Here is a 27,451-nt window from a genome sequence, read left to right on the forward strand (position 1 = left end):
GGAGACATCGGCCAGTTCAATAAAAACCTTCTCCCATCATATGGCCCGTGTTTACTAGGCATAAGACTGAGCATTGAGCGATAAAAGACCGCTGATCGCTCAGTTCTGTCTCTTCAGTGAGCAGAGTGCCAACTGTCAGTCACTGCTGTCTGCTCTGTCCCTTCAGAATTTACTGGAGCACTGGGCTGTGCAGGGGGTGGGAGCGGCTGGCTCAGGCTCTCAGCCGCATCCAACATTAAAATGGGATCTCTCCAGAGCCTGGACCACCTCAGAGATGTCAGCCGACAGTGGACAGGTCACAGGAGAGCAGAACTAAGTGCATTCCTGTGACCCACAGGAGAAGTAGGGCCAAAAGAGCTTTGTCCCTACTTCTCATTTAATGCCTAGATCCACTGGCCATAATTAGTCAGCATGCATTGATTCATTTGTTAGTAAATTTGTGCGAATTTGCATGTCTATAGGGTGACAATTGTGCAAGAAGATTTTTTTCTGTTTTTTAAGTTCATTTATAACATTTCTTTTTAATGTAATTATATCTGACAATTACACAATCAAATAGATGGCACTGAAGGTGGCAGTGTTCATCTAAAGGTGAAAAACGTATTTTGTCAGCTGACACAAAGTTTGCGCTCCAGTTCTCAGAGGGAATGTTTATTAACAGTCTATAACATGGAGCATCGTGGGCAACGTTAGGACAGATTGCGAGCTCAAAGAGGTTAAAGGACTTGTAGGCTTTTACGTAATTAACCACCCTTCCCAGCCACCTACTCCAATCTAGAGCCCCCCCATGCAGATTTTTTACTTACCTCTCAATGGTGGTGATGGTCTCCGCTGGGTATGCCTAATCATTGACTCCCCCTAGACTTGAATGGGGCCATACTTGTAACATCTCTACTCTTAAAGCATATCAGGCCAAAAACAGTAAACACTGGAGGAGTCCACCATTGTAACAGAGAGGTACATAAGCATCTGAGTGGGGGGTTCTACATTATGTGGCTGGGTAGAGTGAATCAATAGATTTTAGGTTAAAAGTTAACTTGTCCTTTTAATAATCAATCCATAGATGATTCCAGAAAAGGGCTCAGACTCACCCAGTTTTATCTTTCCTGTGAAAGTTAATATTAAAAGAATTGTACACAGTAGAACGCACCCCACCTTTGTGTGTAACTGGAGAGAGTTTAACTCTTTCTTGGAGAGCTTCTTCAATGTGCAGCCAACACCTGTAAAGAACTGTAGTAGACATACTAAAAGGTTAACCAATTTTTCAGGCTATAAATGCGCTATTAACCTGGAGCACCTCTATTCCCTAGTATAGTGATAGGAAAGGTCTTATAACAGATACTACTGGAGACCAAATGGCGGCTATCTTGAGTTTCAGTCTCCCTCTGTTTAGAACATTGGTTTCCCAAGTAAGTGTTTTCCAGTGTGTGCCTCCGGTTTCCAGTCTGGTTGGAAAAAGTTGATATTAAAGGTCCGTGCCCAGTTGGCAAAAACTTTTTTCTCTGTGATGAAGCGATGGTGACTTCCTTTTCTGCCTCGCTCGTGAGAGATATACATTGTACACTCGTCTGGACCCATCACTTCATAATAATGGTAGGGCACCGTCGTGTGGTTGGGAGACCTGTGGACAAGACAAGAACGTTTTATTTTGATGATGCTCAAAACTGAACCAACTTGTTTATAATTAACCCCTTTCTGCCACCTGTCAGTGGCCATTTAAAGTGATACTAAACACATAGTAAAGAAGCAGCACCATCTAAGTGTAGCGGTGTAAAAGCTTTAATGGCCACAATAAGTAATGCTTGTAGTTGATACAAGTCCCCGCTGTGGATGGCCGGCGTTCCTCCTCAAAAGGAAACCGGATGGGGCCCTCGGCAGTGTTGGTGGACAGCAACACTTCCGGGAACTGGTCCGAGGATCCTGGATGGACAGAGGTGGAGCTGACGTCATGGATGTCACTAACGGTGGGTGTGGCACACGTTCCTTCTTCAGGCCACGAGGGAGCCATGTTGGAAGTTGGTATTTATGTGCAGTCGAGTCACGGAGTCAGGCTGCTGCCACAGCAGACACAGCTGCACATAAATACCAACTTCCAACATGGATTATTAACCTGACGAGCATTACCTACCATGATCCTGTGAGTTGTTTACTTAATGTGGCCATTAAAGCATTTCTACTGCTACACTTAGATGGCGCTGCTTCTTTTCTTTTCTCCCCTGCAGAGTTACTTCTAGCTCCTTCACAGCAGCTGCCACCTAGCTAGCACTTTGGACTCTCCCCCATGTGACTGTTTTTACTAATTAGGTTTTGGGACATATAGCTTCCAGTCCCCTGGATCTCTCCTCTCTTGCACTAAACACACAGTGTTTAATTTACATTGTCCCTTCTATTTTTGTATATGGATGATGGCACTAATTATTTTAATTAAAAAAAAAAATCAAAGTACCTTTTTCCTATTCAATATAGAGCTATCACATGACCCAGCTCTTTCCCAGCCTGTTTGCAAGGAAACATAATTAGGAGGATCTTCTAGTCCTCTGCTGCTGGTCACATTATCGAAAGGAAAAAAAAAAACAGCCTTTGGAATACTGAATAAGGTACAGGCGTACCGAAACATGTTGGGGGCGTGGCCGTAAGGAGGTTAACACCACGTACTAGTGACAAAGGAAGCGAACTGAACGGTGAACCGAGAGAGGGGGGACAGCGTTACCCATTTGTTCAGCAGGCGGTGAGAGGGTGAGAGACACTGTATGCGCTCTACATTAGAGGGTCCGCCGTGACCGCATACCCCCTATGAGGTTGATCTCAGATGCTGTATGTTAGTGGACGGATTGCTGTGGATTTTACTGTGCTATAAGATTTTTTACACAATGTGAGTGAAATGGTTGAAGTGTTACTTTGCAGTGTGTTTCATTAAAGTGTTTGACGTTATTACACTATTGGGAGTGTCTTTCTATTTTATATGGAACGAGTCTCCTGGATTCACATGCTTTAACCCTTACCGGTGATAACAACTGATTTATGCCTGTCAGCCTCACACGAGAGTGGAGGCATGAGGAGCTGGTGAGTGGCTGCCCATAGGGAGAGTGATCACTGAACACTAAGGTGTGGTGGAAGAGTATATCAAAAGACCTCACATTTCTTCAACAGAAAGGACTTGCTGTGGCACTTTATATGCTGTCTTTTTGATCACTATCACGGACACTATTTTTTGCACTTTTATTTATGGACTGTATATTTGTATTTTATTTTATCTTTACCATAAGGGAAACAGGAGCTATTTTTGATGAGCAAACTTTGAGCCATTTAACACTAAGTCACGTCATGTATTAAGGTGGATATAATTCCATACGTATATAGATTATTGTGTGGAGATATTAGTAAGGGAGTGGTCGCACACATTCTCATATTATTTATTTAGGTGTAGGGTGGATTATACCACATGTAGATACACACCAGTTAAAAGGTGGTTAGATTCTTTTTTGTTACTAACATAACATTTTTTTGAACGTACAATCTATTTCTCACTATGAGGGGTGAATTAGATGTATTGTAATCAGCGCCACAATTTAATTTTGTCACGGGAGGTGAGCTTTATTCATCACTTAGTACAGATTTAAATTCCATTGTAAAAATAAATACCAATAAACTTTTAAATTTTCATACAAATATATATTTGAAATCAAATCTTTATTATTTTTGGCAATAATATGGTGTGGGCAGATTTCTGCCAGTCACAGGCTGTGTCACGCCCCTTCAGCGTGTGTTTTAGAATAAGAGGGAGGTGAATCTTCCATCAATCAAGATGTAATATCCCACCCCCATTGTGGTTAGCTGGTTAGTGTGCATGGAGGGAGGGAGTGGACTGGCATTTACCCTTGTGTATACGCCCACGTGTGTGATTCTATAGACACACGGGCTGCTCAGATGTGATAGGTAGGAAATGCTCAGCATAGAATCTCACTGAAAACTGAGCACGTGCAGAGCTGCCAACACTGCTCTGCAAAATCCCTAGCTGCATTGGGGACTTGGACAGAAGGTGGAGATAGAGAGCAGCAGGATCAACCAGGTTTCTTTCAGAATACAGAAAATGAATCCCATAGGGTTGATTTACTAAAACTGGAGAGCGCAAAATCTGGTGCAGCTGTGCATGGTAGCCAATCAGCTTCTAACTTCAGCTTGTTCAATTAAGCTTTGACAATAAAACCTGGAAACTGACTGGTTTCTATGCAGAGCTGCCCCAGGTTTTGCACTCTCCAGGTTTAGTAAATCAATCCCATAGTGACGGAGTATAAACAGCATTAATTGCTAGTTTTTTATGATGTGGGTTTAGTGGCTCTTTAAGTGGGTCTTAACAAGAAGGGAGGTAGGAGACTGTGTCCCGTTCATGTGATCGGCTCTGTGATTGCCTCTCACAATGGTCGCATGATTGAGAGCCTGTCCTGCTGGCTTCACAGAGACCAAGAAACGTCAGTGATGGCTGGGTGTCAAAGCCCACCTACCCTGCCACCGCATATATGCATTACAGCGGTGAGTGGAAGTTAACAAAACAGGGAAAAAATATACAGTAAATGTCCACTAAATACAGACATTTTTTTCAGCAATTGGTGAAGGCTAGACATTCAAACCACCTTACAAATGTTTATGACTCTCAAGGAAATCACAAAGGTGGACGGAACACCCAAAACTCTCAATGGATTTTTTATCTTATGTGGCACCTACCCAAAGGATAAAGTTGGAACGACTATTAGACCAATTTGCGAACACTATAGCTATTGCCCATCGTCAAGGACCCAACCGCAAACGAACATCTTCTTCCACCACAGCCAAACCACTTCCACTAGGGTGTGAGGGAGGGACGTTCCACCACGATTTCAACCTGCGACTGACGTGCCTTCGCTCCACCCCCACACTATTATCTAGCTCCTCCCCATCTTCCCCGTGACTCCTCCAATCCCGTAAGAGCCAGTTCTTTCTATCTAACCAGCACCTGACTTAACCTGTTACAGTCTGGTAGTTACTTCCACCATGTATGTCATGTATGTCTTGCGCTTACATTTCTTTCCAGCTATGTACATGTCTTTCTTCGGCTCCGTTTTTAATGGATTATCTCATTTGACTACAAAATAAATTCTTATTCTTGCAGTGCATTCATTTATGTTGGCAAAATGAATGTTGTGGTTACATTTTTTTGCGTATGTCAGCACAAAATAGAAGGCACGCACTTTGCATTTACAAAATGTCCTGCATGCGGATGGCCTTTCACATATACGTCTGTTCACATCCATTTATTTACCTTTAATTTACAGTACAAGAGCAAGCACAGATTTAAAGATTTTTCACTGGAGATTTTATACCTGACAGCTTTTCCGGAATATATTACCACGGTAACCACTGTCACTGTGGCTTTTGAAGGGGACTGCAGGCTAGCCTCTTACCTACTGACTATGGACCCTGGCATTGGAGGAGGCTCTATTCTTTGGCAGGTGTGTACCAGGGGGACCTTTGGAGTAGCTTTACTTCAGATTCATGTCCATGTCTCCTGGAAACACACAGACTCTGAGAACTGGAGGACCCAGATAAAGATTTGAGCCCTCTGTGTTTTGTTGAGGTATAGACAACCCAAACCAGCATTGACTGCTTCAACCCCCCTCCTAGACTCAGAGACTCAAAGCAGATGATAATAATCTGCTCAAAACAACCCGCATGCAAAAGTGTGAACAAGATATGGTGAAAAATACTCCTGCGCTTGTGAGATCGTTTGCTGTAAAACAAAGGTACTATTGTAGTCAGAGGTAGGACTGGGGGAGATGATGGAGCGTGTCCTGCTGCCTTAGCTGACCAGGGGTGGTCTGGAAAGGACTGTTTAGTAGGAAGTGGATGGAAGGCGCGTGATCAGACGCTTACATCAAGAAATGTATGGTTTATTTATGTAAAAGAATACAGACATATAGTCGTATAGATATAAAATCATACAAATACTACATAATATTATAAAAAAAAAGGAAAAACATGTAACAAAATAAGTACTAGCCTTTCTTAAACACCTGCCTCAATATGGGCACACCCCAATTTTAACTTCCTAGTACTTATTTTGTTACCTGTTTTTCCTTTTTTTATAATATTATGCAGTATTTGTATGATTTTATATCTATACGACTATATGTCTGTATTCTTTTACATAAATAAACCATACATTTCTTGATGTAAGCGTCTGATCACGCGCCTTCCATCCACTCCCTCAAAACAACCCGATGCTGGGGTCTCCTGCTGCTATGTGGAATCTGTTTATTAAGGTTTTATGTGTTTACCGTTAAGTGTCTTTCTCCATTGTGTAATTTCCCCATTGTGTGGCCTCCTAGGTGTGCATTTCTATTGTTAATTGAGTTAATTAATTGCCAATCCTTCTAGATGTGATTAGTCTTGTGTCAACTTTGTTGTTACCTAACCATCAGGAGTCTGTCTCATATATATTTTCCATTCTAGTTATTGTAGAGATTCATTTCTGAGTTGAACTAAGGTTCCATATAAGTTAACTCTGCACAAATGGAGACCTTGTAAAAGCTTATAATACAGGAGTCTGTCTCATATATATTTTTCATTCTAGTCGTTGTAGAGATTTGTTTCTGAGTTTAACTAAGGTTCCATATAAGTTAACTCTGCACAAATGGAGACCTTGTAAAAGCTTATATTACAAAGGACAGCAACCATATTAGGACTATAGTGTTTTGTCTGTAAAGTTTAAAAACCTGTATTATGATCCACATCTGGTGGATCATGTTGAGCGGTGTAGTGTTCTTTGTCTGTGAAGATTCAAATAGAATAGTAATTTGATTATGTTGAGAGATATGGGTGTTCTATGTTTGTGTTGATGAAAAAATAGAATGGTATCGTGGTCATGCCCAGTAGTCAGTGATTTTGGAGGTTTAATGTTGTATGAATAGAATGGTACTGTAATATGATTGTGCCCAGTGGTCGATCGTGTTGAAGATGCAGTGTTCTACAGATTGTTGAAGAATTATATTATGATTATGGGTCTATAATTTTTATCATAGGTGTATTTTAAATTATGGAGACAGAACATCAACCAAAAATCCAGAAAAAAGACACAAAACAAATGCTATAAATTAAGTTGCAGTGAGTAAAATAATTATTTGATCTCCAAGCAAAACATGACTTAGTACTTGGTGGAGAAACCCTTGTTGGCAAGCACAGAGGTAAGATGTTTCTTGTAGCTGGTGACCAGGTTTGCACACATCTCAGAAGGGATTTTGGACCATTCTTCTTAACAGATCTTCTCTAAATCCTTAAGGTTTCTTGGCTGTCTCTTGGCAACCCCAAGTTTCAGCTCCCTCCGTATGTGTTCTATAGGATTAAGGTCTGGAGACTGACTAGGCCCCTCCATGATCTTAATGTGCTTCTTATTGAGCCACTCCTTGTTGCCTTGGAGGTATGTTTTCGGTGGGTCATCAAAAATGTTTATGTTTTGATGACCCATCTTTAGGGTTCTGGCTGAGGGAAGAAGGTTCTCATCCAAGATTTTACAATACACGTCCCCATCCATTGGCCCCTCAATGCAGCAAAGTCGGTCTGTACCTTTTGCAGAGAAACAGCCCCAAAGCATAATGCTTACACCTCCAAGCTCGACTGTAGGGATGGTGTTCTTAGGGTCATAGTCAGCATTTTTCTTCCTCCAAACACGGCGAGTCACCCTCCTCAAGAAGGCACATGTACATACATACCAATGAACATCTAAATGATTCATAGAAGGACTGGGAGAAAGTGCTGTGGTCAGATGAGACCAAAATTGAGCTCTTTGGCATTCACTCGATACGCTGTATTTGGAGGAAGAAAAATACTGACTATGAACCTAGAACACCATCCCTACAATCAAGCACGGAGGTGGAAACCTTCTTCCCTCTGCCAGAACACTAAAGATGAGTAATCAAAATAACCATTTTTGATGGCCCACTCAAAACCTCCAAGACAACAAAGGAGTGGCTCAAGAAGAAGCACATTATTGTTATGGAGTGGCCTATCCAGTCTCCAGACCTAATCCTATAGAATATTTATGATGGGAGCTGAGACTTTGTGTTGCCAAGAGACAGCCAAGAAACCTTAAGGATTTAGAGAAGATCTGTAAAGAAGAGTAGACCAAAATCTCTTCTGAGATGTGTGCAAACCTGGTAACCAACTACAAGAAACTTCTTACTATTGTGCTTGCCAACAAGGGTTTCTACGCCAAGTACTAAGTTATGTTTTGCTTGAGGATCAAATACTGCAACTCAATTTATAACATTGTATCATGTGTTTTTTCTGGATTTTTGGTTGATATTCTGTCTCTATCATTTAAAATACACCTATAATAAAAATTATAGACCCTTCATTTTGTTGTAAGTAGGCAAACTTACAAAATCTGCAGGGGATCAAATAATTATTTTCCCCACTGTATAGAGCAGCCTTTCTCAACCAGGGCTCTGTGGAATCCTAAAGGTCCTCCAAAGGTTGCCAGAGGTTCTTTGGAACAATGAGCAACGTTTGCCTCTCAGGTGAATAACCATTGACACCAATGATCTTTTTAGCTATCTGTAAGGAGAAATTCTTTCCAAAGACCACAAATGTAAGGAACATCTTACCTAGTGCCCTGTAGATATATTAAGTATTGGCAGGGGTTTCCTAAGCCTGAAAAGTTATTTCATGGGGTTCTTCTGTCTTAAAAAGGTTGATGGAGGTGTAGAGTTTTATGTATATTATCATAGAACAATCTTATGAATATTTACAGTGGTTGGTCATGTTGGAGGTGTAAATGTTCTGTTTAGAGAATTATAACCTTTTTTTTTGGTCAAGTGGGACGTCTAGGTATAGAGGGTTATAGAATTGTATTATGATCATGTTAGAGGTGTAGTGTTCAATGTATAATGTGGTATAGAATTATATTATGATCATGTCTATTGTCATGTGGAGGTGCAATGTTCTATATATAGAGGGTTATAGAATTGTATTGTGATAATGTACAGTAGTCGGTCAGGTTAGAGGTGTAGTGTTTTATGTATAGCGCGTTATAGAATTATATTGTATTCATGTCCATTGTCATTTGGAGTAGCAGCGTTCTATGTATAGAATGTTAAGGAATATAATATTATCATGTATATGAATATAATGAATATGATCATGTCCTGTTGGGTAGATGAGACATCCTAGGTCTGTTCCCATGTAACCAATCTTTTGCAGAATTTGCAAAGTTGGTATATTTGTAAAAATCTTTAAGTAGTATTTCTATTTATGTTTCCTTATATTCCCTGACAATAGGCCATGTATGAATTAACATATTCAGAAAATTAGCTTGTCTCAGTCAAATCTTGAATTCAATCTAAAAAGAATAACCTTTTTATTGTCTTTTTATCCTGAGAAACTTTTCATTGGTGTACAGACTGAATGAGTGTAAAATTCTTTGAAAACTGAGGATTTTTATTCAGTGCTATAAAGATAACATATAGTAGTTTTCTGTACGCAGCATAAAGGTTCAATAAATGGAGCAGACGACTCAAAGACCTTGAAGTTTTTACGGAACCTTGATGCTGTTCAATATATATCTGACTACTGAGGGCAAGCATTGTTGTTTCAAAAATATATACACCTTTTTTTTCTTTCCTTTTATTAAAGTGTTACTAAAGTATGTACTTTTTTAAATTAAAATAACAAACATGTTATACTTGCCTGCTCTGTGCAGTGGTATTGCACAGAGCAGCCCCCTGAACCTCCTTTTCTAGGGTCCCCCGCTGGCAATCTTGGTTCCTCCTCTTCTTTGTGTGTCCCCATAGCAAGCCATTTGGTGTCTGCTCGTTCCTGAGCTGTGTGCCTCTATGAAGCCACGCTCCATAGATACACAGAGGGGTATAGCCTCGCCGCCACTTCCTCTTCACTGCATTTGATTGACAGAAGCAGGAGCCAATGGCTCCTGCTGCTGTTTGAGGCCCTGTGTGAAGAGAAAGAGAGGGGAGAAGGGATGCAGTCGTGCACGGCGCTGGGTCTTATCTGCCCTTACATGGATCAAAATTCATCAGATCCCTACTGAACTGGCCACATTTTGATCCATGTAAGGCCACCCTTACTGATCTCCTTACTGGAGAGGAAGCTGTACTTTAGGACCTGCAGTGGAAGGATCTTCCTGTTTCTGCTTTACCCATTCTGTGAGCAATGCTTCCTCCACCCCTCCTTCTGCTTCTTTAATATTCCTCCACCAATTATCAGATAAATAGATATTAGGGACGATATTGACATGAAGAAGCAAAGTCATATCACAACTCCATGCGTTGTGGCGCTATGTGTTAAAAAAAAAGTGCAGGTGTGAGAGAACCTGTATTGACCGTGAATTCAAAATGAACAGGCTTCCTGAGAGCATGAAATTATGCACACAGTGTGAATCCAGCTTTAATGTTTTTTTTTTTTGTTGGGTGTATGACCTTATATCTATCTCTAAAAGATGAAATCATTTTCAATTGTATTTTATGCATAAGAAAAATTTATACATTTTGTGTTCTTGACTTTTTAATTATCTCTACAATCCTAATCATTGATTTTTGGTCTCCGGCATGCATTGTCTTTCCTTTTGCTGATAAATCAGATTAAACAGGAAAGAATAGTCAGAGACAAATAATATCCTCTCTATATCTAAAAGAAAAAAAAAAACTCCATTTCATTTCCTTGGGGATATAAGATATATTGATACACACGCCTTCAAAAGTCGAGCTGACGAACTGTATAATAATATTGAGCTGCAATCATAATCCGGAACCTAAAAATTTACATCCTGAATCAATATTAGGAGCCAGTGATGAATATATAGCCAGTCAGGCATATAGCAGAATATTAAGACAGACCTAGAGTCTATTCACACAGATAGATTCGAGAATGGAATTCTAATCAGTAGACATACTCAAGACATCTTTTTTCACTTGTAATGAATCCATAGTGTTAAATGACAAGCTTTAAGTCAGAAAATGTTGAAGGCAACACCTGAAAATGATTTCTACAAGTCCAAACTGTCAGGGAAATGTTATGCTGGTCTTCTTGTAACATCTAACTGATGCAGCCAGTTAGGCTTAGGCCCCTTTCACACTTGTGCGACTTGGGACTGCAAAGTCGCATGACAAGTTGTACCCCATGATTTCCAATGAGTACCGTTCATATCTGTGCGACTTCAAATCGCAACGACTTCAAAGTAGTCTCTGCACTACTTTGGTCCCACTTTGATAACGCGGTAGTGTGAAAGGGGCCTAATGTTTACATACCCCAAACCTGTAACATGTTAAGCCCCGTTCACAGGATCAGAAAATCGTACGAAAAATGCAGATTTTGGAGCGATCGTACGATAATCTGATCGTTAGTACAGAGCTTTCGAGAGCCAATCAGGACAGTTCATCTGATATTATTTGATCAGACATGCACGGGAAAAAAATTGTACGATGCCAGATCGTATGATTTTCGTTTAACCACTTCCGGACCGCCCACTGTCGTTATATGCCGGCTGTTTGAAGAGGAATATCGTTGTTATGGCAGCCAATAGCTGCCATAACCCCGGTATCCTCTTCTTCAGTGAGCGGGTCCGGTTTAAGATAAAAGTGGTCTCGGCGGCGGATTTGCTGCAAGATCACTTTTATTGGCGGCGGGAGAGGGCCTTCCCCCCCCCGGAGGCAATTGGATGCTTCCTGTGGCCTGACATGGAGACGAGTGAGGGGAAGATGGCCCCCACCCGTCTCCATATCATTGCAGGGCGGAAGTGACGTCAAAACGTCACTTCCGACCATAGCTCTTAAAGGGCCATTTTTTTTATGCATTTTTTTAAATGACAATTTTTTTTTTAATTGTGTTTTAGTGTAAATATGAGATCTGAGGTCTTTTTGACCCTAGATCTTATATTTAACCACTTCCGGCACGCCGATGTACGTCCAAACTTTGAAGAGGTATATCGTTGTTATGGCAGCAGCTAGCTGCGGCGGTCCTCTTTCTGATAAAAGTGGTCCCTGCGGCGGATTCGCCACGAGATCACTTTTATCTGTGGCGGGAGAGGGCCCCCCCCCTCCCGCCGCGATCCGGTGCCTTTCACCGCTTACCGGAGCCGTCGGTAGCGGTGGAGGCGATTGCATCCGTCTCCCTCCTGTGCCTGGAGACGAGTGAGGCTAAGATGGCGCCCACTCGTCTAAATGACACTGCTGGGCGGAAGCGATGTCAAAAAGTCTCTTCCGCCCACGCCTCTTAAAGGCATATTTTTTTCAATGTCATTTTTTTAAATGACTTTTTTTTTTTTTTTTTTTTTGTTTTTATTGCATTTTAGGGTAAATATAAGACCTGAGGTCTTTTTGACCCCAGATCTCATATTTAAGAGGTCCTGTCATGCTTTTTTCTTTTACAAGGGATGTTTACATTCCTTGTAATAGGAATAAAAGTGACACAATTTTTTTTTTTTTTTTAAACGGTGTAAAAATAAATAAAACAATATAAAATAAATAATAAAAATTAAAAAAAATTTAAAAAAACCCCCATCCCGACGAGCTCGCGCGCAGAAGCGAACGCATACGCGAGTAGCGCCCGCATATGAAAATGGTGGTCAAACCACACATGTGAGGTATCGCCGCGATCGGTAGAGCGAGAGCAAGAAATCTAGCCCTAGACCTCCTCTGTAACACAAAACATGCAATCTGTAGAATTTTTTAAACTTCGCCTATGGAGATTTTTGAGGGTAAAAGTTTGACGCCATTCCACGAGCGGGCGCAATTTTGAAGCGTGACATGTTGGGTATCAATTTACTTGGCGTAACATTATATTTCACAATATAAAAAAAATTGGGCTAACTTTACTGTTGTCTTATTTTTTTATTCAAAAAAGTGAATTTTTTTTGTAAAAAAAAGTGCGCATATAAGACCGCTGCGCAAATACGGTGCAAAAAAAAAGTATTGCAACAACCGCCATTTTATTCTCTAGGGTGTTAGAAAAAAAAACATATATACTGTTTGGGGGTTCTAGGTAATTTTCCAGCAAAAAAACCTGTTTTAAACATGTAAACACCTAAAATCCAAAACGAGGCTGGTCCTTAAGTGGTTAAGAGGACCTGTCATGCTTTTTTCTATTATAAGGGATGTTCACATTCCTTGCAATAGGAATAAAAGTGACACATTTTTTTTTTCAAACAATGTAAAAATAAAAGGTAAAATAAATAAGAAAAAAAAAAGTAAAACGCTCCCTGTCCTGACGAGCTCGTGTGCAGAAGCGAACGCATACGTGAGTAGCGCCCGCATATGAAAACGGTGTTCAAAACCACACATGTGAGGTATCACCATGATCAGTAGAGTGAGAGCAATAATTCTAGTCCTAGACCTCCTCTGTAACTTAAAACATGCAACCTGTAGAATTTTTTTAAACGTCGCCTATGGAGATTTTTAAGGGTAAAAGTTTGTCGCTATTCCACGAGCAGGCGCCATTCTTTCATGATATAAAAAAATTGGGCTAACTTTATTGTTGTCTTATTTTTTTTTATTCAAAAAAGTGTGTTTTTTCCAAAAAATAGTGCATTTGTAAGACCGCTGCGCAAATACGGTGTGACAGAAAGTATTGCAACAACCACCATTTTATTTTCTAGGGCAGTGGTCATCAACCCTGTCCTCAGGGCCCACTAACAGGCAAGGTTTGCAAGATAATTGAAATACATCACAGGTGATATCATTTGATGCTCAGTGATTGCAGTATTCTAGTCTGCCTATCCCCAAGGTAATACTTAAAATCTGGCCTGTTAGTGGGCGCTGAGGATAGGGTTGATGATCACTGCTCTAGGGTGTTAGAAAAAAAAATGTATAATGTTTGGGGGTTCTAAGTAATTTTCTAGCAAAAAAAAAAACAGTTTTTAACAACACATCTCAGAAAGAGACTCGGTCCTTAAGTGGTTAATCAGTACAGCTGTCATTCGAGAATGGGATACAAATGTATTGCAATAGATGACATCACTTCTGAATTTTTATTCTGTCCTACGAGAATTTTCTTAACTTTACTTAATTTTCTAAACTCATCAGATTCAATCTGAGATTATCATGCAAAAAAAAAACAAAACATCAGATCATTCGGCTGATAATCTCATCGTTTGTACCAGTCATTTTTGCTGCACCAATGTGACAAAACAGCCAGCTTACAATATGCCAACAGCACCTAGAGAAGACTCAAAACTTCCAGAACTAAATCATTCGGCGTAATGAAACCAAACTTTCATTTTATGGTGATATCCATATACATTTTTTGAGAGAAGCCAACAAGATCTATGAAGAAAAGCACACTATCCCTACTGTGAAGCATGGAAGTGGATCTCTGCTGTGGTTTTTTTTTTTTTTTTTTTTTTTTTTTTTTTTTTTTAGAGATGCATGATGAATAACAGCTGCACAGGGAATTTAGTCAAAACTGATTTCAAATTTGAAATACAGTTGTGTTCAAAAGTTTGCTCACTCTGGCAGAAATCATAAAATGTTGTCAATTGAAAATATGACTGATGCCAAAAAAACTGTCTTTTTTTAAGCATAGTGATCATATGAAGCAGTTTATCATCACACAGTTGTTTGTGCTAATTTTTAAAGTTAATTCCCCCCATTTGTAGCTTTACAAATTGCAGTTTATGTCTGTGTATAAATAGTCAATGAGTTTGTTAGCTCTCATGGGGATGCACTGAGCAGGCTAGATACTGAGCCATGGGGAGCAAAAAAGAACTGTCAAAATCTCTGAGTAACAAGGTAATGGAACTTTATACAGATTGACAAGGATATAAAAAGATATTCAAAGCCTTGAATATACCAGTCAGTACTGTTCAATCATCAAGAAAGATTGCAGCCACAACTGCCAGAATAATTGATCAGAATACAAAGAAAAACCCACAGGTAACGTCGGGAGAAATACAGGCTGCTCTGGAAAAAGACAGTGTGGTTGTTTAAGGATCACGTTACGGATGATGATACTTGAACAAAAATTAGCTACATGGTCACGTTGTTAGAAAGAAGCCTTTACTATGCTAATGCCACAAAAAAGCCTGGTTACAATATGCCGGACAACACCTTGACACGCCTCACAGCTACTGCCACACTGTAATTTGGATTGATGAGACCAAAATAGAGCTTTATGGTCACAACCATTAGCACTATGTTTGGAGAGGAAGAATACTATCCCCACTGTGAAGCATGGTGGTGGCTCACTGATGTTTTGGGGGTGTGTGAGCTCTAAAGGCATAGTGAGTCTTGAAAAAATTGATGGCAAGGTGAGAAAGCAGCATGTTATCAGAAAATACTGGCAATTTGCATTCTTTTGCATGAAAGACAATGACCCTAAGCACAAGTCCAAGTTGATTCTCAAGTGGTTACAGCAGAAAAGGTTGAAGGTTCTGGCGTGCCAATCACAGTCTGCTGACCTTAAAGTCATACTAAAGTCTCTTTTTTTATATATAATTATTTTTTTTAAAATAACAAACATTTTACTTACCTCCTCTGTGCAGCTGGTTTTGCACAGAGCAGCTCAGATCCTCTCCTTCTCGGGTCCCTCTTCGGCGTTCCTGGCCCCTCCCTCCTGTTGAGTGCCCCCACAGCAAGCAGCTTGCTGTGGGGGCACCTGAGCCGAGCCACAGCTTCCTGTGTCCATTCAGACACGGAGTCGGGGCCCAGGCCTGGCCCAGCCCCCTTTCTCTCTTCATTGGCTGACAGGAGCCAATGGCGCCGCACTGCTGTCTCAGCTGAGATACTCCTGCAACACTGCTGGATCTAGATAGACCTTGGGTAAGTATTAGAGGGGCTGAGGGGGGCTGCTGCACACACAAGGCTTTTTATCTTAATGCATAGACTGCATTAAGATAAAAAACTTTCTAACTTTACAACCACTTTAATCATCAAGCCACTCTAGGGAGATCTCAAGCATGCATTTTATGCAAGACTACCAAAGACTTTGCATGATCTGGGAGGCATTTTGCCAAGACGAATGGGCAGCTATACCACCTGCAAAAATTCAGGGTCTCATAGACAACTATTACAAAAGACTGCACACTGTCATTGATGCTAAATGGGGCAATACACAGGACTAAGATCTAAGGGTATGCAGACTTTTGAACAGGGATCATTTGTTTACTTGTCGTCATGTTTTGTTTTGTGATTGTGCCATTCTGTTATGACCTACAGTTACCGAATATGAATCCCATAAGAAAGAAAAGAAATGTGTTTTGCCGGCTCACTCATATTTTCTTTAAAGTATATACTGTATATTCCCAGTTCTCCAAGGGTATGCAAACTTTTGAGCACAACTGTATTATCTGAAAATATGAAAGAGGAAAATTTGCATTCATTAACCTGGCGCTTTGCTTGGGACACACAAGAGTTTCCAACATGACAATGACCTGAAACATAAGGCCAAAAAAGAAGTGAAATTTCTTGAGTGACCATCACAATCTCATAATTTTGACGTCATGAGCCACTTTGGGGAGATCTCAAGTTAATTTTAGACAAGCAAAGCATTTAGGGAGCCTGGAGGCATTTTTGCCCAGAAGAATGGGCGGTTTTACGAGATGAGAAACTAAATCACTGAAGGGTAAGTTCGGCATTATCAATAGGTAGAGAAGGCTTTTGTCTGTGGACCACAAAGGCAGAGAGGCGGTTTTCACCTGTATAGTTAAATGATAAAACAGTAAAATATCCTGTGTTGTCAATTATATAGAAATCCTTATGACTTTTGTACTGAATTTTGTATTTTTTCTATAGCTATACTTCACAGAGCTTATTTTTTCATTTTTGTAAGGTTTAAAAATTCCGTTGCTGTCTTTGTCTCCACTGGGAAGGTCTTCCATGCTGGTTGGGTTTGGTGACCCATGACATCAAGGCATAAAGTGGTGGGAAATCCAACATTTTTACAATTTTTAGGATATCTTCTAGTGGTGACACCTGATGTGGTACCAAGTAGGAAAAACCTCTAAATATTGGAATATTTTCTGCTCATTTCTTTTCATGCCTCTGGAACAATAAGCAAAGAAAAATTTCCCAATGCAGACAATAAAGACTTTCTAAGGGTCTGGCCCTTACATGTACTATACCAAAAAAATAATTTGCGGATATTTAAAAATGAATTCTAGGTATGGCAATTTTATGTAGTTACACGCTTTGACCAGTGTAGATATGTGCCATAACTGTGGAACATACCCTTGGAACTGGAAATCACTGTAGTAGGCACCAGGACTCCAGTGATCTCCACTAGCTTCCAGGTCCTGTGTCGAGTGGCTTGTTCTGCTACCTTGTGAACACAGGAAGTCACTTGTTCGGTGCAGGCACCATTCAGGCAAGACTTTGCAATTTCTCAAACAATGAAAAGCATTCTCTGATTGGATGAGGTGGAGAGGCAGGGTGGTGATGTCACAAACTCCACCTTGTCCAATTAGAGAACATTTAGCATTCATTGCGAAAATGGAAAGTGTTCTCTAAATGGCACCCATGCTGAACAGGCAACCTCCAGTAACCAACCTCTCAGTAAGTAGCAGGGCAGCCACTCTCGCACATACGTACAGTACTTACATTGGTCCAAGATGGACCAATGTAACTATGGAAAAATGTCCATACCTGGAATCCAGTTTTAAAGGAAAGTGCTCTATGAAAAGGCAAACCCTATTCTAAAGTATTGTGTATCATAAACAGTTGCCATTGTTGTTGTTAATAAAATACTTGTTTTCAACGTAATTACATTCTTTGTTGCATCTCTGTGCTGATGATCTCATTCGTCCTCTTTACAGGCACTTCCTGTCTATATGCACTTTAGCGGTGGTTGCGTGGCATGGCTCAGGGCAGGTTTCCTATGTAATTTCTCCAGCAAAAGCCCATGAGGCAATGCAGGAGCACAACATATGGGCAGGGACAGACCGGTTACCCCATAACAGGAAGTGCCTGAACAAGGACCCTCATGGTACGATCACTAGTTTAAAAAGCTGAAGATTTTACAATGAGAATATAATAAAGCTTATATGACATTTTAAGTGATTGGCTTTACATACTGAATTCTTTAACCACTTTCCGACCGCTGCACGCCGATATACATCGGCACAATGACAGCGGTTGGCAAATGGGCGTACCTGTACGCCCCCTTTAATTGGCGGGGCTAGCGGGCGCGCCCACCACATACAGCGTGTCCGTGCCCGCGGGACCGGCGATCGTGTCACGGAGCCGCAGAACGGGGAAGTGCCTATGTAAACAAGGCATTTCCCTGTTCTGCCTTGTGACATGACAGAGATCACTGTTCCCTGTCATCGGGAGCAGTGATTGCTGTAATGTGAATGGAAGCCCATTCCCCCACAGTTAGAATCACTCTCTAGGACACACTTAACCCCCTGATCGCCCCCTAGTGGTAAACCCCTTCCCTGCCAGTGTCATTTACACAGTAATCAGTGCATTTTTATAGCACTGATCGCTGTATAAATAACAATGGTCCCAAAATAGTGCCAAAATGTCCAATGTGTCCGCCATAATGTCGAAGTCACGATAAAAATCGCAGATCGCCGCCATTACTAATAAAACAAAAATGAATAATAAAATGGCATAAATCTATCCCCTATTTTGTAGACGCTATAACTTTTGCGCAAACCAATCAGTATACTCTTATTGCGAATTTTTTTTACCAAAAATATTTAGAAGAATACATATCGGCCTAAACTGAGGAAAAAAAAAAGTTTTTTTTATATATTTTTGGGGGATATTTATTATAGCAGAAAGTAAAAAATATTGCTTTTTTTTCAAAATTATCGCTCTTTTTTTGTTTATAGCGCAAAAAATAAAAACCGCAGAGGTAATCAAATACCACCAAAAGAAAGCTCTATTTGTGGGGAAAAAAAGGACGTCAATTTTGTTTGGGTGCGATGTCGCACGATCGCGCAATTGTCAGTTAAAGCGACGCAGCGCCGAATCGCAAAAAGCGCTCTGATCAGGAAAGGGGGTAAAATCATCCGGGGCTGAAGCGGTTAACTATATACTAACTAAGCACCTTGCCCAGCACTTGTTTCACCAGCAAAAGAAACGTAACTAGAACACAAGGGCACCACCAATCATGAGAGAGTTAAATAAACCCAATTGCATTCGAAATTTTATTCTAGGCAAAGGTTCAGTAAAACTCTTATGCTCCAGATAGATGCACTAATGATGGCCATGTAATATGTGAATCTATTTGATTCTCATCACTGTTGGTCATCGCCTGGTTCATTGACTCTATAATATTACTCTTCATACCTTTGAGACGTCCTTTGTATGAGAAGATAAGATGTCCATTTAGTTCCATGGCAGCGATTATGCTCAGCCGCTCCTCTCCTAATTAATACTTATGCTTGACAACCATTAAAGTGTTCTAATCCTGGCCGGGCATTATTCTAAATAAGGATTAATACAAGAGCTCACAATGGCATGGTGCGCAGAGGACAATGATTACACAGCCTGCATTCGATGGAAGCCCGGCCTTGGTGAAGGGTGCAGTGCAAGTTATATAGAGAACGGAGTTGGGTATTTAGATGCTGCTATAATGGCTTTCCGGGGAAATGTAATAAGCATTCTATTGATCCGGCCCTTTGATAAATGTCATTTGGAAGCGATGTTCTCTTTGGAGTCTTTTGAATGTATTTTTTAAGAACTCCAGGCAGATACATAAATGCACAATTTAGTTTACTTATGTATTCTATCAAGATTAATTAAATCATTTTTCAGTTCAGCTAGTGTAATTACCTGAAATTTGTCTTCGTCACACAACAGCTAAGGCCTCATGCACACGAGACGCTGTTAAAAGCGCGTTCAGAGGCAGTTGGACACTTTTTTCAACTGCCCCTGAACCCATTCAATGTTATCCTATGTGTCCATGTACACATTCTCGTTTTTTGGCGTTTTTAGGCAGTTGCGTTTAACCTCCTTTTTCCAGAAGCAAAAAAATGGGTTCAGACTACAGCTGGGCAATTTTCTCCAAAAAAAGAATCTGCGAGTTTAAGAGAAAAAAACTCGATTCACGATTCGAATCGAGTTTTTTTTTTTTTTTGATGGACCCCGCGCCGGTCCTGAGGAGCTGCGGGCAGGAGTCTTTAGGCGAGGCTGCGGCTTCGGCCTAGTCCACGGCATCTGGCCTCGCGGACTAGGCCGAAGCCGCGGCCTCACCTAAAAACTCCTGCCCGCAGCTCCTCAGGACTGGCGCGGTGTCAGCGCCAGTCCTGGTGAAAAAAAAAAAAATCTAAAAAATCGATTTGCGGAAAATTTGAATCGATTTGACCTCTCAACTCGATTCCAGATTCAAATCGATTTTTTCCCCAGCCCTAGTTCAGACGCAAAAGTTTTCCACGTTTCAGATGCCAAACGTGGCTAAACACAGCTAAACGTTTAGGTTTATAAGTGTTTTTAAAGGAACCCTATTTTTTGGACCAGAAAACACAGAAATATGATGGTAAACTGCAGCAGAAAATGACATTTTGCGAACCAACTTTGGGGCCCCATATCTCGGGGGCCACTTGGTGCTAGGAACCCCAAATTTGGGGCCCCAAAGTCAGGTCAGAAAATGTCATTCTCTGCTCTGCAGACGCTTCTAGACGCAAACGCGGTAAAACGCGGCTAAACGCGCCATGCAAACGCGGCAAAATGGGCATTTCTGTTCAGCAGAGTTTGCACTGGTGTTTCCTGTACATGAAGCCTAAAAGCTGGAATCAGGCTTACAGTGGTAGTGCCTGCTCTAAAAGCTAATTGGTGGGAACTTAAAGCTGAACTCCAACTTTTGATACACTTTAAATAGTTAAAATGGGGTAAGTGGTGTGGTGCCAAATCCAACTAAACCACTAAGCATTGTACTAGATAATGGTCATAAAATACATGAAAAATAAACATGTGTCTCATTTCAATTCAATATAAAAAATACCATAACAAATATAAATATCAGTGTGCTAAGTAAATGATTAAAAAGGGAATTCCACTATCATAATGTACTAAATCCATCAATAAGTATAAGCGAAAATGTTCAAGTGCCCTGCTGGGGAGTGAACCCAATTGTCAGAGCTGTAAATCCAAACAGTCCATAAATATAAAAAGTCCCATCAGATGCTGGTGGTAAGTGAGGTAAACGATTTATTGATTAAAGCGGAAGTAAAACCATCAATTTAACAGTTTCAAAAAACAGTTACACTTTTGGCATGCCAGGAATATAACTGTCACATTGGTTGTGCTCTCAACCAAACTTGCGTCACAGGCACATGACTTTCTCAAGGGGCCTTTGGGGCACATATATACTAGCGATGTATTCTAGCAATGAATTCAAAGCTTCCTCTGATTGGCTGAGTCAGAGTAGCGGGCTGATTATGTCACAACCTCTGACTCTGAAGCCAATCCGAATAAGCTTTGTATTGTATTCATTGCTAGAATATGTTGCTTTCTCTAAATCAGGGATCCTCAAACTACGGCCCTCCAGCTGTTGCAGAACTACACGTCCCATGAGGCATTGCAAAACTCTGACATTCACAGACATGACTAAGCATGATGGGAATTGTAGTTCCTGAACAACTGGAGGGCCGTAGTTTGAAGACCTCTGCTCTAAATGGCTGAGCACCGATCAGATAGACTCTAATGTGTTCCGGGTATGAGACAGGAAGGTCCGGCTCAAACCCAGAACATAGTGCTGCATGCTGTATGTAGCTTCGGCTACATACAGTTTATACAGCACATCCAGCGGCCTCACACGTTAAAGAGAAAAATTTTGATACCTGGAATGCCTATAGCTGCAGCCATGATCCTGGTGTAACCACTTCAACATGAGGACATACAGTTACATCATAATGGCGTAAAGTGGTTAAAGTTCATGCTGAGCTGCGGTACATAGACAATTGGAGTGGTGAGTTGTGCTGCAGAAAAATGCAACATGTCTGCAACATCACTGCTGTTGTGCTGTGGTGTGAACATTTGTGAATACATTGAAAATAATTGGTTTTTGACATGCCTTGCAATGTTTCTGCATTGTTCTTATGCTGAAAAACACAGGTCAGTGTATCTGGTGTGAACACTTCCTTAAAGCAGAGTTAAAGTGGTTGTAACCCTAAAATAAAAAAATAAAAATGCTCCTGTCCCCTTATGATGCATGATATACAGCATAGTGCTTTTGCAGTGTTATTTGTCCCTTTCTATGTTGTACAATACCTGGTTGATTCTGCCTGTTCTTGTGTTCCCCTCTGTAATCTGAGCATGCCTATATGGCTTCTGATTAGGGATGAGCCGAACACCCCCCTGTTCGGTTCGCACCAGAACATGCGAACAGGAAAAAAGTTCGTTCGAACATGCGAACACCGTTAAAGTCTATGGGACACGAACATGAATAATCAAAAGTGCTAATTTTCAAGGCTTATATGCAAGTTATTGTCATAAAAAGTGTTTGGGGACCTGGGTCCTGCCCCAGGGGACATGGATCAATGCAAAAAAAAGTTTTAAAAACGGCCGTTTTTTCAGGAGCAGTGATTTTAATAATGCTTAAAGTCAAACAATAAAAGTGTAATATCCCTTTAAATTTCGTACCTGGGGGGTGTCTATAGTGTGCCTGTAAAGGGGCGCATGTTTCCTGTGTTTAGAACAGTCTGACAGCAAAATGACATTTTGAAGGAAAAAACTCATTTAAAACTACCCGCGGCTATTGCATTGCCGACAATACACATAGAAGTTCATTGATAAAAACGGCATGGGAATTCCCCAAAGGGGAACCCCGAACCAAAATTAAAAAAAAAAAATGACGTGGGGGTCCCCCTAAATTCCATACCAGGCCCTTCAGGTCTGGTATGGATATTAAGGGGAACCCCGGCCAAAATTTAAAAAAAAAATGACGTGGGGTTCCCCCTAAATTCCATACCAGACCCTTCAGGTCTGGTATGGATTTTAAGGGGAACCCCGCGCCAAAAAAAAAAAAAAAAAAAACGGCGTGGGGTCCCCCCAAAAATCCATACCAGACCCTTATCCGAGCACGCAACCTGGAAGGCCGCAGGAAAAGAGGGGGGGACAAGAGTGCGGCCCCCCCTCCCTCCTGAACCGTACCAGGCCACATGCCCTCAACATTGGGAGGGTGCTTTGGGGTAGCCCCCCAAAACACCTTGTCCCCATGTTGATGAGGACAAGGGCCTCATCCCCACAACCCTGGCCGGTGGTTGTGGGGGTCTGCGGGCGGGGGGCTTATCGGAATCTGGAACCCCCCTTTAACAAGGTGACCCCCAGATCCCGGCCCCCCCCCTGTGTGAAATGGTAAGGGGGTACATAAGTACCCCTACCATTTCACGAAAAAAGTGTCAAAAATGTTAAAAATGACAAGAGACAGTTTTTGACAATTCCTTTATTTAAATGCTTCTTCTTTCTTCTATCTTGCTTCATCTTCTGGTTCTTCTGGCTCTTCTGGTTCTTCTGGTTCTTCCTCCGGCGTTCTCGTCCAGCATCTCCTCCGCGGCGTCTTCTGTCTTCTTCTCCTCGGGCCACTCCGCACCCATGGCATGGGGGGGAGGCTCCCGCTCTTCTCTTCTTCTCTTCTTCTTTTCTTCTCTTCTTCTTCATTTTCTTCTCCGGGCCGCTCCGCAATCCATGCTGACATGGAGGGAGGCTCCCGCTGTGTGACGGCGCTCCTCGTCTGACAGTTCTTAAATAACGGGGGGGGCGGGGCCACCCGGTGACCCCGCCCCCCTCTGACGCACGGTGACTTGACGGGACTTCCCTGTGGCATTCCCCGTGACGTCACAGGGAAGTCCCGTCAAGTCACCGTGCGTCAGAGGGGGGCGGGGTCACCGGGTGGCCCCGCCCCCCCCGTTATTTAAGAACTGTCAGACGAGGAGCGCCGTCACACAGCGGGAGCCTCCCTCCATGTCAGCATGGATTGCGGAGCGGCCCGGAGAAGAAAATGAAGAAGAAGAGAAGAAGAGAAGAAAAGAAGAAAAGAAGAAAAGAAGAAGAGAAGAAGAGAAGAGCGGGAGCCTCCCCCCCATGCCATGGGTGCGGAGCGGCCCGAGGAGAAGAAGACAGAAGACGCCGCGGAGGAGATGCTGGACGAGAACGCCGGAGGAAGAACCAGAAGAACCAGAAGAGCCAGAAGAACCAGAAGATGAAGCAAGATAGAAGAAAGAAGAAGCATTTAAATAAAGGAATTGTCAAAAACTGTCTCTTGTCATTTTTAACATTTTTGACACTTTTTTCGTGAAATGGTAGGGGTACTTATGTACCCCCTTACCATTTCACACAGGGGGGGGGCCGGGATCTGGGGGTCACCTTGTTAAAGGGGGCTTCCAGATTCCGATAAGCCCCCCGCCCGCAGACCCCCACAACCACCGGCCAGGGTTGTGGGGATGAGGCCCTTGTCCTCATCAACATGGGGACAAGGTGTTTTGGGGGGCTACCCCAAAGCACCCTCCCAATGTTGAGGGCATGTGGCCTGGTACGGTTCAGGAGGGAGGGGGGGCCGCACTCTCGTCCCCCCCTCTTTTCCTGCGGCCTGCCAGGTTGCGTGCTCGGATAAGGGTCTGGTATGGATTTTTGGGGGGACCCCACGCCGTTTTTTGTTTTTTTTTTGGCGCGGGGTTCCCCTTAAAATCCATACCAGACCTGAAGGGTCTGGTATGGAATTTAGGGGGAACCCCACGTCATTTTTTTTTTTTAAATTTTGGCCGGGGTTCCCCTTAATATCCATACCAGACCTGAAGGGCCTGGTATGGAATTTAGGGGGACCCCCACGTCATTTTTTTTTTTTAATTTTGGTTCGGGGTTCCCCTTTGGGGAATTCCCATGCCGTTTTTATCAATGAACTTCTATGTGTATTGTCGGCAATGCAATAGCCGCGGGTAGTTTTAAATGAGTTTTTTCCTTCAAAATGTCATTTTGCTGTCAGACTGTTCTAAACACAGGAAACATGCGCCCCTTTACAGGCACACTATAGACACCCCCCAGGTACGAAATTTAAAGGGATATTACACTTTTATTGATTGACTTTAAGTATTATTAAAATCACTGCTCCTGAAAAAACGGACGTTTTTAAAACTTTTTTTTGCATTGATCCATGTCCCCTGGGGCAGGACCCAGGTCCCCAAACACTTTTTATGACAATAACTTGCATATTAGCCTTTAAAATTAGCACTTTTGATTTCTCCCATAGACTTTTAAAGGGTGTTCCGCGGCATTCGAATTTGCCGCGAACACCCCAAATTGTTCGCTGTTCGGTGAACTTGCGAACAGCCAATGTTCGAGTCGAACATGAGTTCGACTCGAACTCGAAGCTCATCCCTACTTCTGATCCATGATGGTGGGGTAAATTCACATGGCTCTGTCATCCTGCTGTGTATTCTGCATCTCCTAAACTCCCCCTCCATCTCTCCCTGTCATGTCTGTAGTCTGTGTGAAGCCAATCTCCTCCCTGCCCCTCCCTTCCTGTCTTGATTGAGTATTCTGCTGCAGCTGCTCCTCCCCCTGTTTGTAAAGTGGTTGTAAAGTCACATTTATTATATTCTGTTATCCTCTCCATTTTAGGAATATATTAAATACAGTGTATGCGTTTTTTTTTTAAATTGTAATGCTAAATATCTTCGTTAAAACCACAAGATCTCATAAAACGCCCTCAACTGGGATCTATACACTGCGCCACAGATAAAATAAAAAAATAAATAAAACTAAATATAAACAAGCAGCCACTTTCAGAAAACACAGTATATAACAGAATTTACCAAATATCAATGAATAGAGATAAATTCTACCTAGCGCTGAGGTAGAACACCTATGGTTACACACCAAATAATTATAATGTGCAAAATAAGAAAGAGTCCGTAAATAAAACTTGGTACAGCAGGATCTATGGGCCAACAGTTGATATCTTGATCTGACACCACACCGCGTAAACAAGCGTGTCTCCACTCCCCAGTTAGATGTAAACTCACCAGAGAGTAATGCTTCACACTCTCGTGTTTCGGCAAACAAGCGGTAAACCACCTCAGGGTTCAAATAGATTCCATCAGTGCACGTTCCCCAACGGACAGGACGAAGGTATGACGAAGCGCGTCGGGATGTGGCTGTACTTCAACCAGAAGTGACATTCACGCACCACCGGAAGTGGCGATCCGTGTGTTTTGAACTATTAGGTCAGGTGAGAGGTGACACATACCCTATGTCCGCCGTGACGCGGTATTTCTGGCGTCTCTACCATTTTAATACGATATTAATGTGCCTGTTTGTGAGTATATTTTCATCAGGCTATGGCTTTAATAAATGCTTTTAATTGATTTGACGATATCACACTATTTGGGGTCTCATTTCTCCTATATATTATCCGCTAGGGAACGTGCACTGATGTAATCTATTTGAACCCTGAGGTGGTTAACTGCTTGTTTGCCAAAACATGAGAGTGTGAGGCATTACTCTCTGGTGAGTTTACATCTAACTGGGGAGTGGAGACATTCTTGTTCACACGGTGTGGTGTCAGATCAAGATATCAACTGTTTGCCCATAGATTCTGCTGTACCGAGTTTTGTTTATGGACTTTTTCTTATTTTGCGCATTATCACTATTTAGTGTGTAACTATAGGTGTTCTACCTCAGGGCTACTGTTTACCTCTATTCATTGATATTTGGTAAATTGTGTTAAATATATTTTTTGCCCAGCTCTGCTGTGTGGTCACATGTCCTACCTCCGCTAGCTTGCATAAGTCAGAAGGGAATCTTGGCCCCTCCCACTGTACTCCTTAGATCAAGAAGGAAAACAAAGAGAAGACATGTGACCACACAGCAAAGTTGGGCAAAGGAGGTATTTAGCATTACAATTTTTAAAAAAAACACACGCACTGTATTTAATATGTTCCTAAAACAGAAAGGGTAAAAGAATATAATAAATGTGACTTTACAACCACGTTAAAGTCTTCCAGATAAAAAAAATCCTCAACAGTAGTCTGAATATAACTTAACAAGGGGAGTCAAACAAGAATAAAAACTTTACAATCTCACTTGTTTTCATGCAGGGCTGCCACTTGCACGGCACCCTGCTTGAGTGCACAGTACTACTCTTCTTCTGTGCGGGCATTCATGTCCTATGATGCATGGTGCTTGGCACCCAGTAAAGCAGGCCAGAAATTGGTGTAAAGAAGGAGACAGGGAGAGAGCAATAGTGCTGTAAAATACTCTGTGTCTCTTTTATACACTTGCAGATCTGACGAGCCTCCCTCTATGGACTGCTGTTAAAGCAGAAAGTCGGCGGTCCACAGGGAGGAGAAACCATGGCAGTGTAGTCTAGGATGAGTTGGCATAGCCTACCAGTAGTTCTCCCTGTAGCAGGCATTATGGTGGTTACATTCCAAGCTTCATGAAGGCATGGAGCTTGAACAAGGTCTGGGGTGTGGTGGTAGATCATGGAGCAAGGGATCCTGAGGAGCTGGCCTGGGGTTTCTGGTAAAGCT

At 41.8% G+C, this 27,451-nt stretch overlaps 1 protein-coding gene across 2 annotated transcripts in view; it reads right to left on the reverse strand.

The window, feature by feature from the left end:
• Positions 1 to 456: 456 nt before the first annotated feature.
• Positions 457 to 27,451, reverse strand: part of ST6GALNAC5 (ST6 N-acetylgalactosaminide alpha-2,6-sialyltransferase 5) — a 253,222-nt gene continuing 226,227 nt past the window's right edge. For both annotated transcript variants that reach the window (XM_073593715.1, XM_073593716.1), the window contains one exon: positions 457 to 1,621. In XM_073593715.1, the coding sequence (XP_073449816.1) occupies positions 1,390 to 1,621 (232 nt within the window). In that variant the 3' untranslated portion in view covers positions 457 to 1,389. The remainder of the gene's footprint in view (positions 1,622 to 27,451) is intronic.

The sequence above is a fragment of the Aquarana catesbeiana genome, linkage group LG07 (assembly GCF_042186555.1).
Source record: "Aquarana catesbeiana isolate 2022-GZ linkage group LG07, ASM4218655v1, whole genome shotgun sequence".
NCBI lineage: Eukaryota > Metazoa > Chordata > Amphibia > Anura > Ranidae > Aquarana > Aquarana catesbeiana.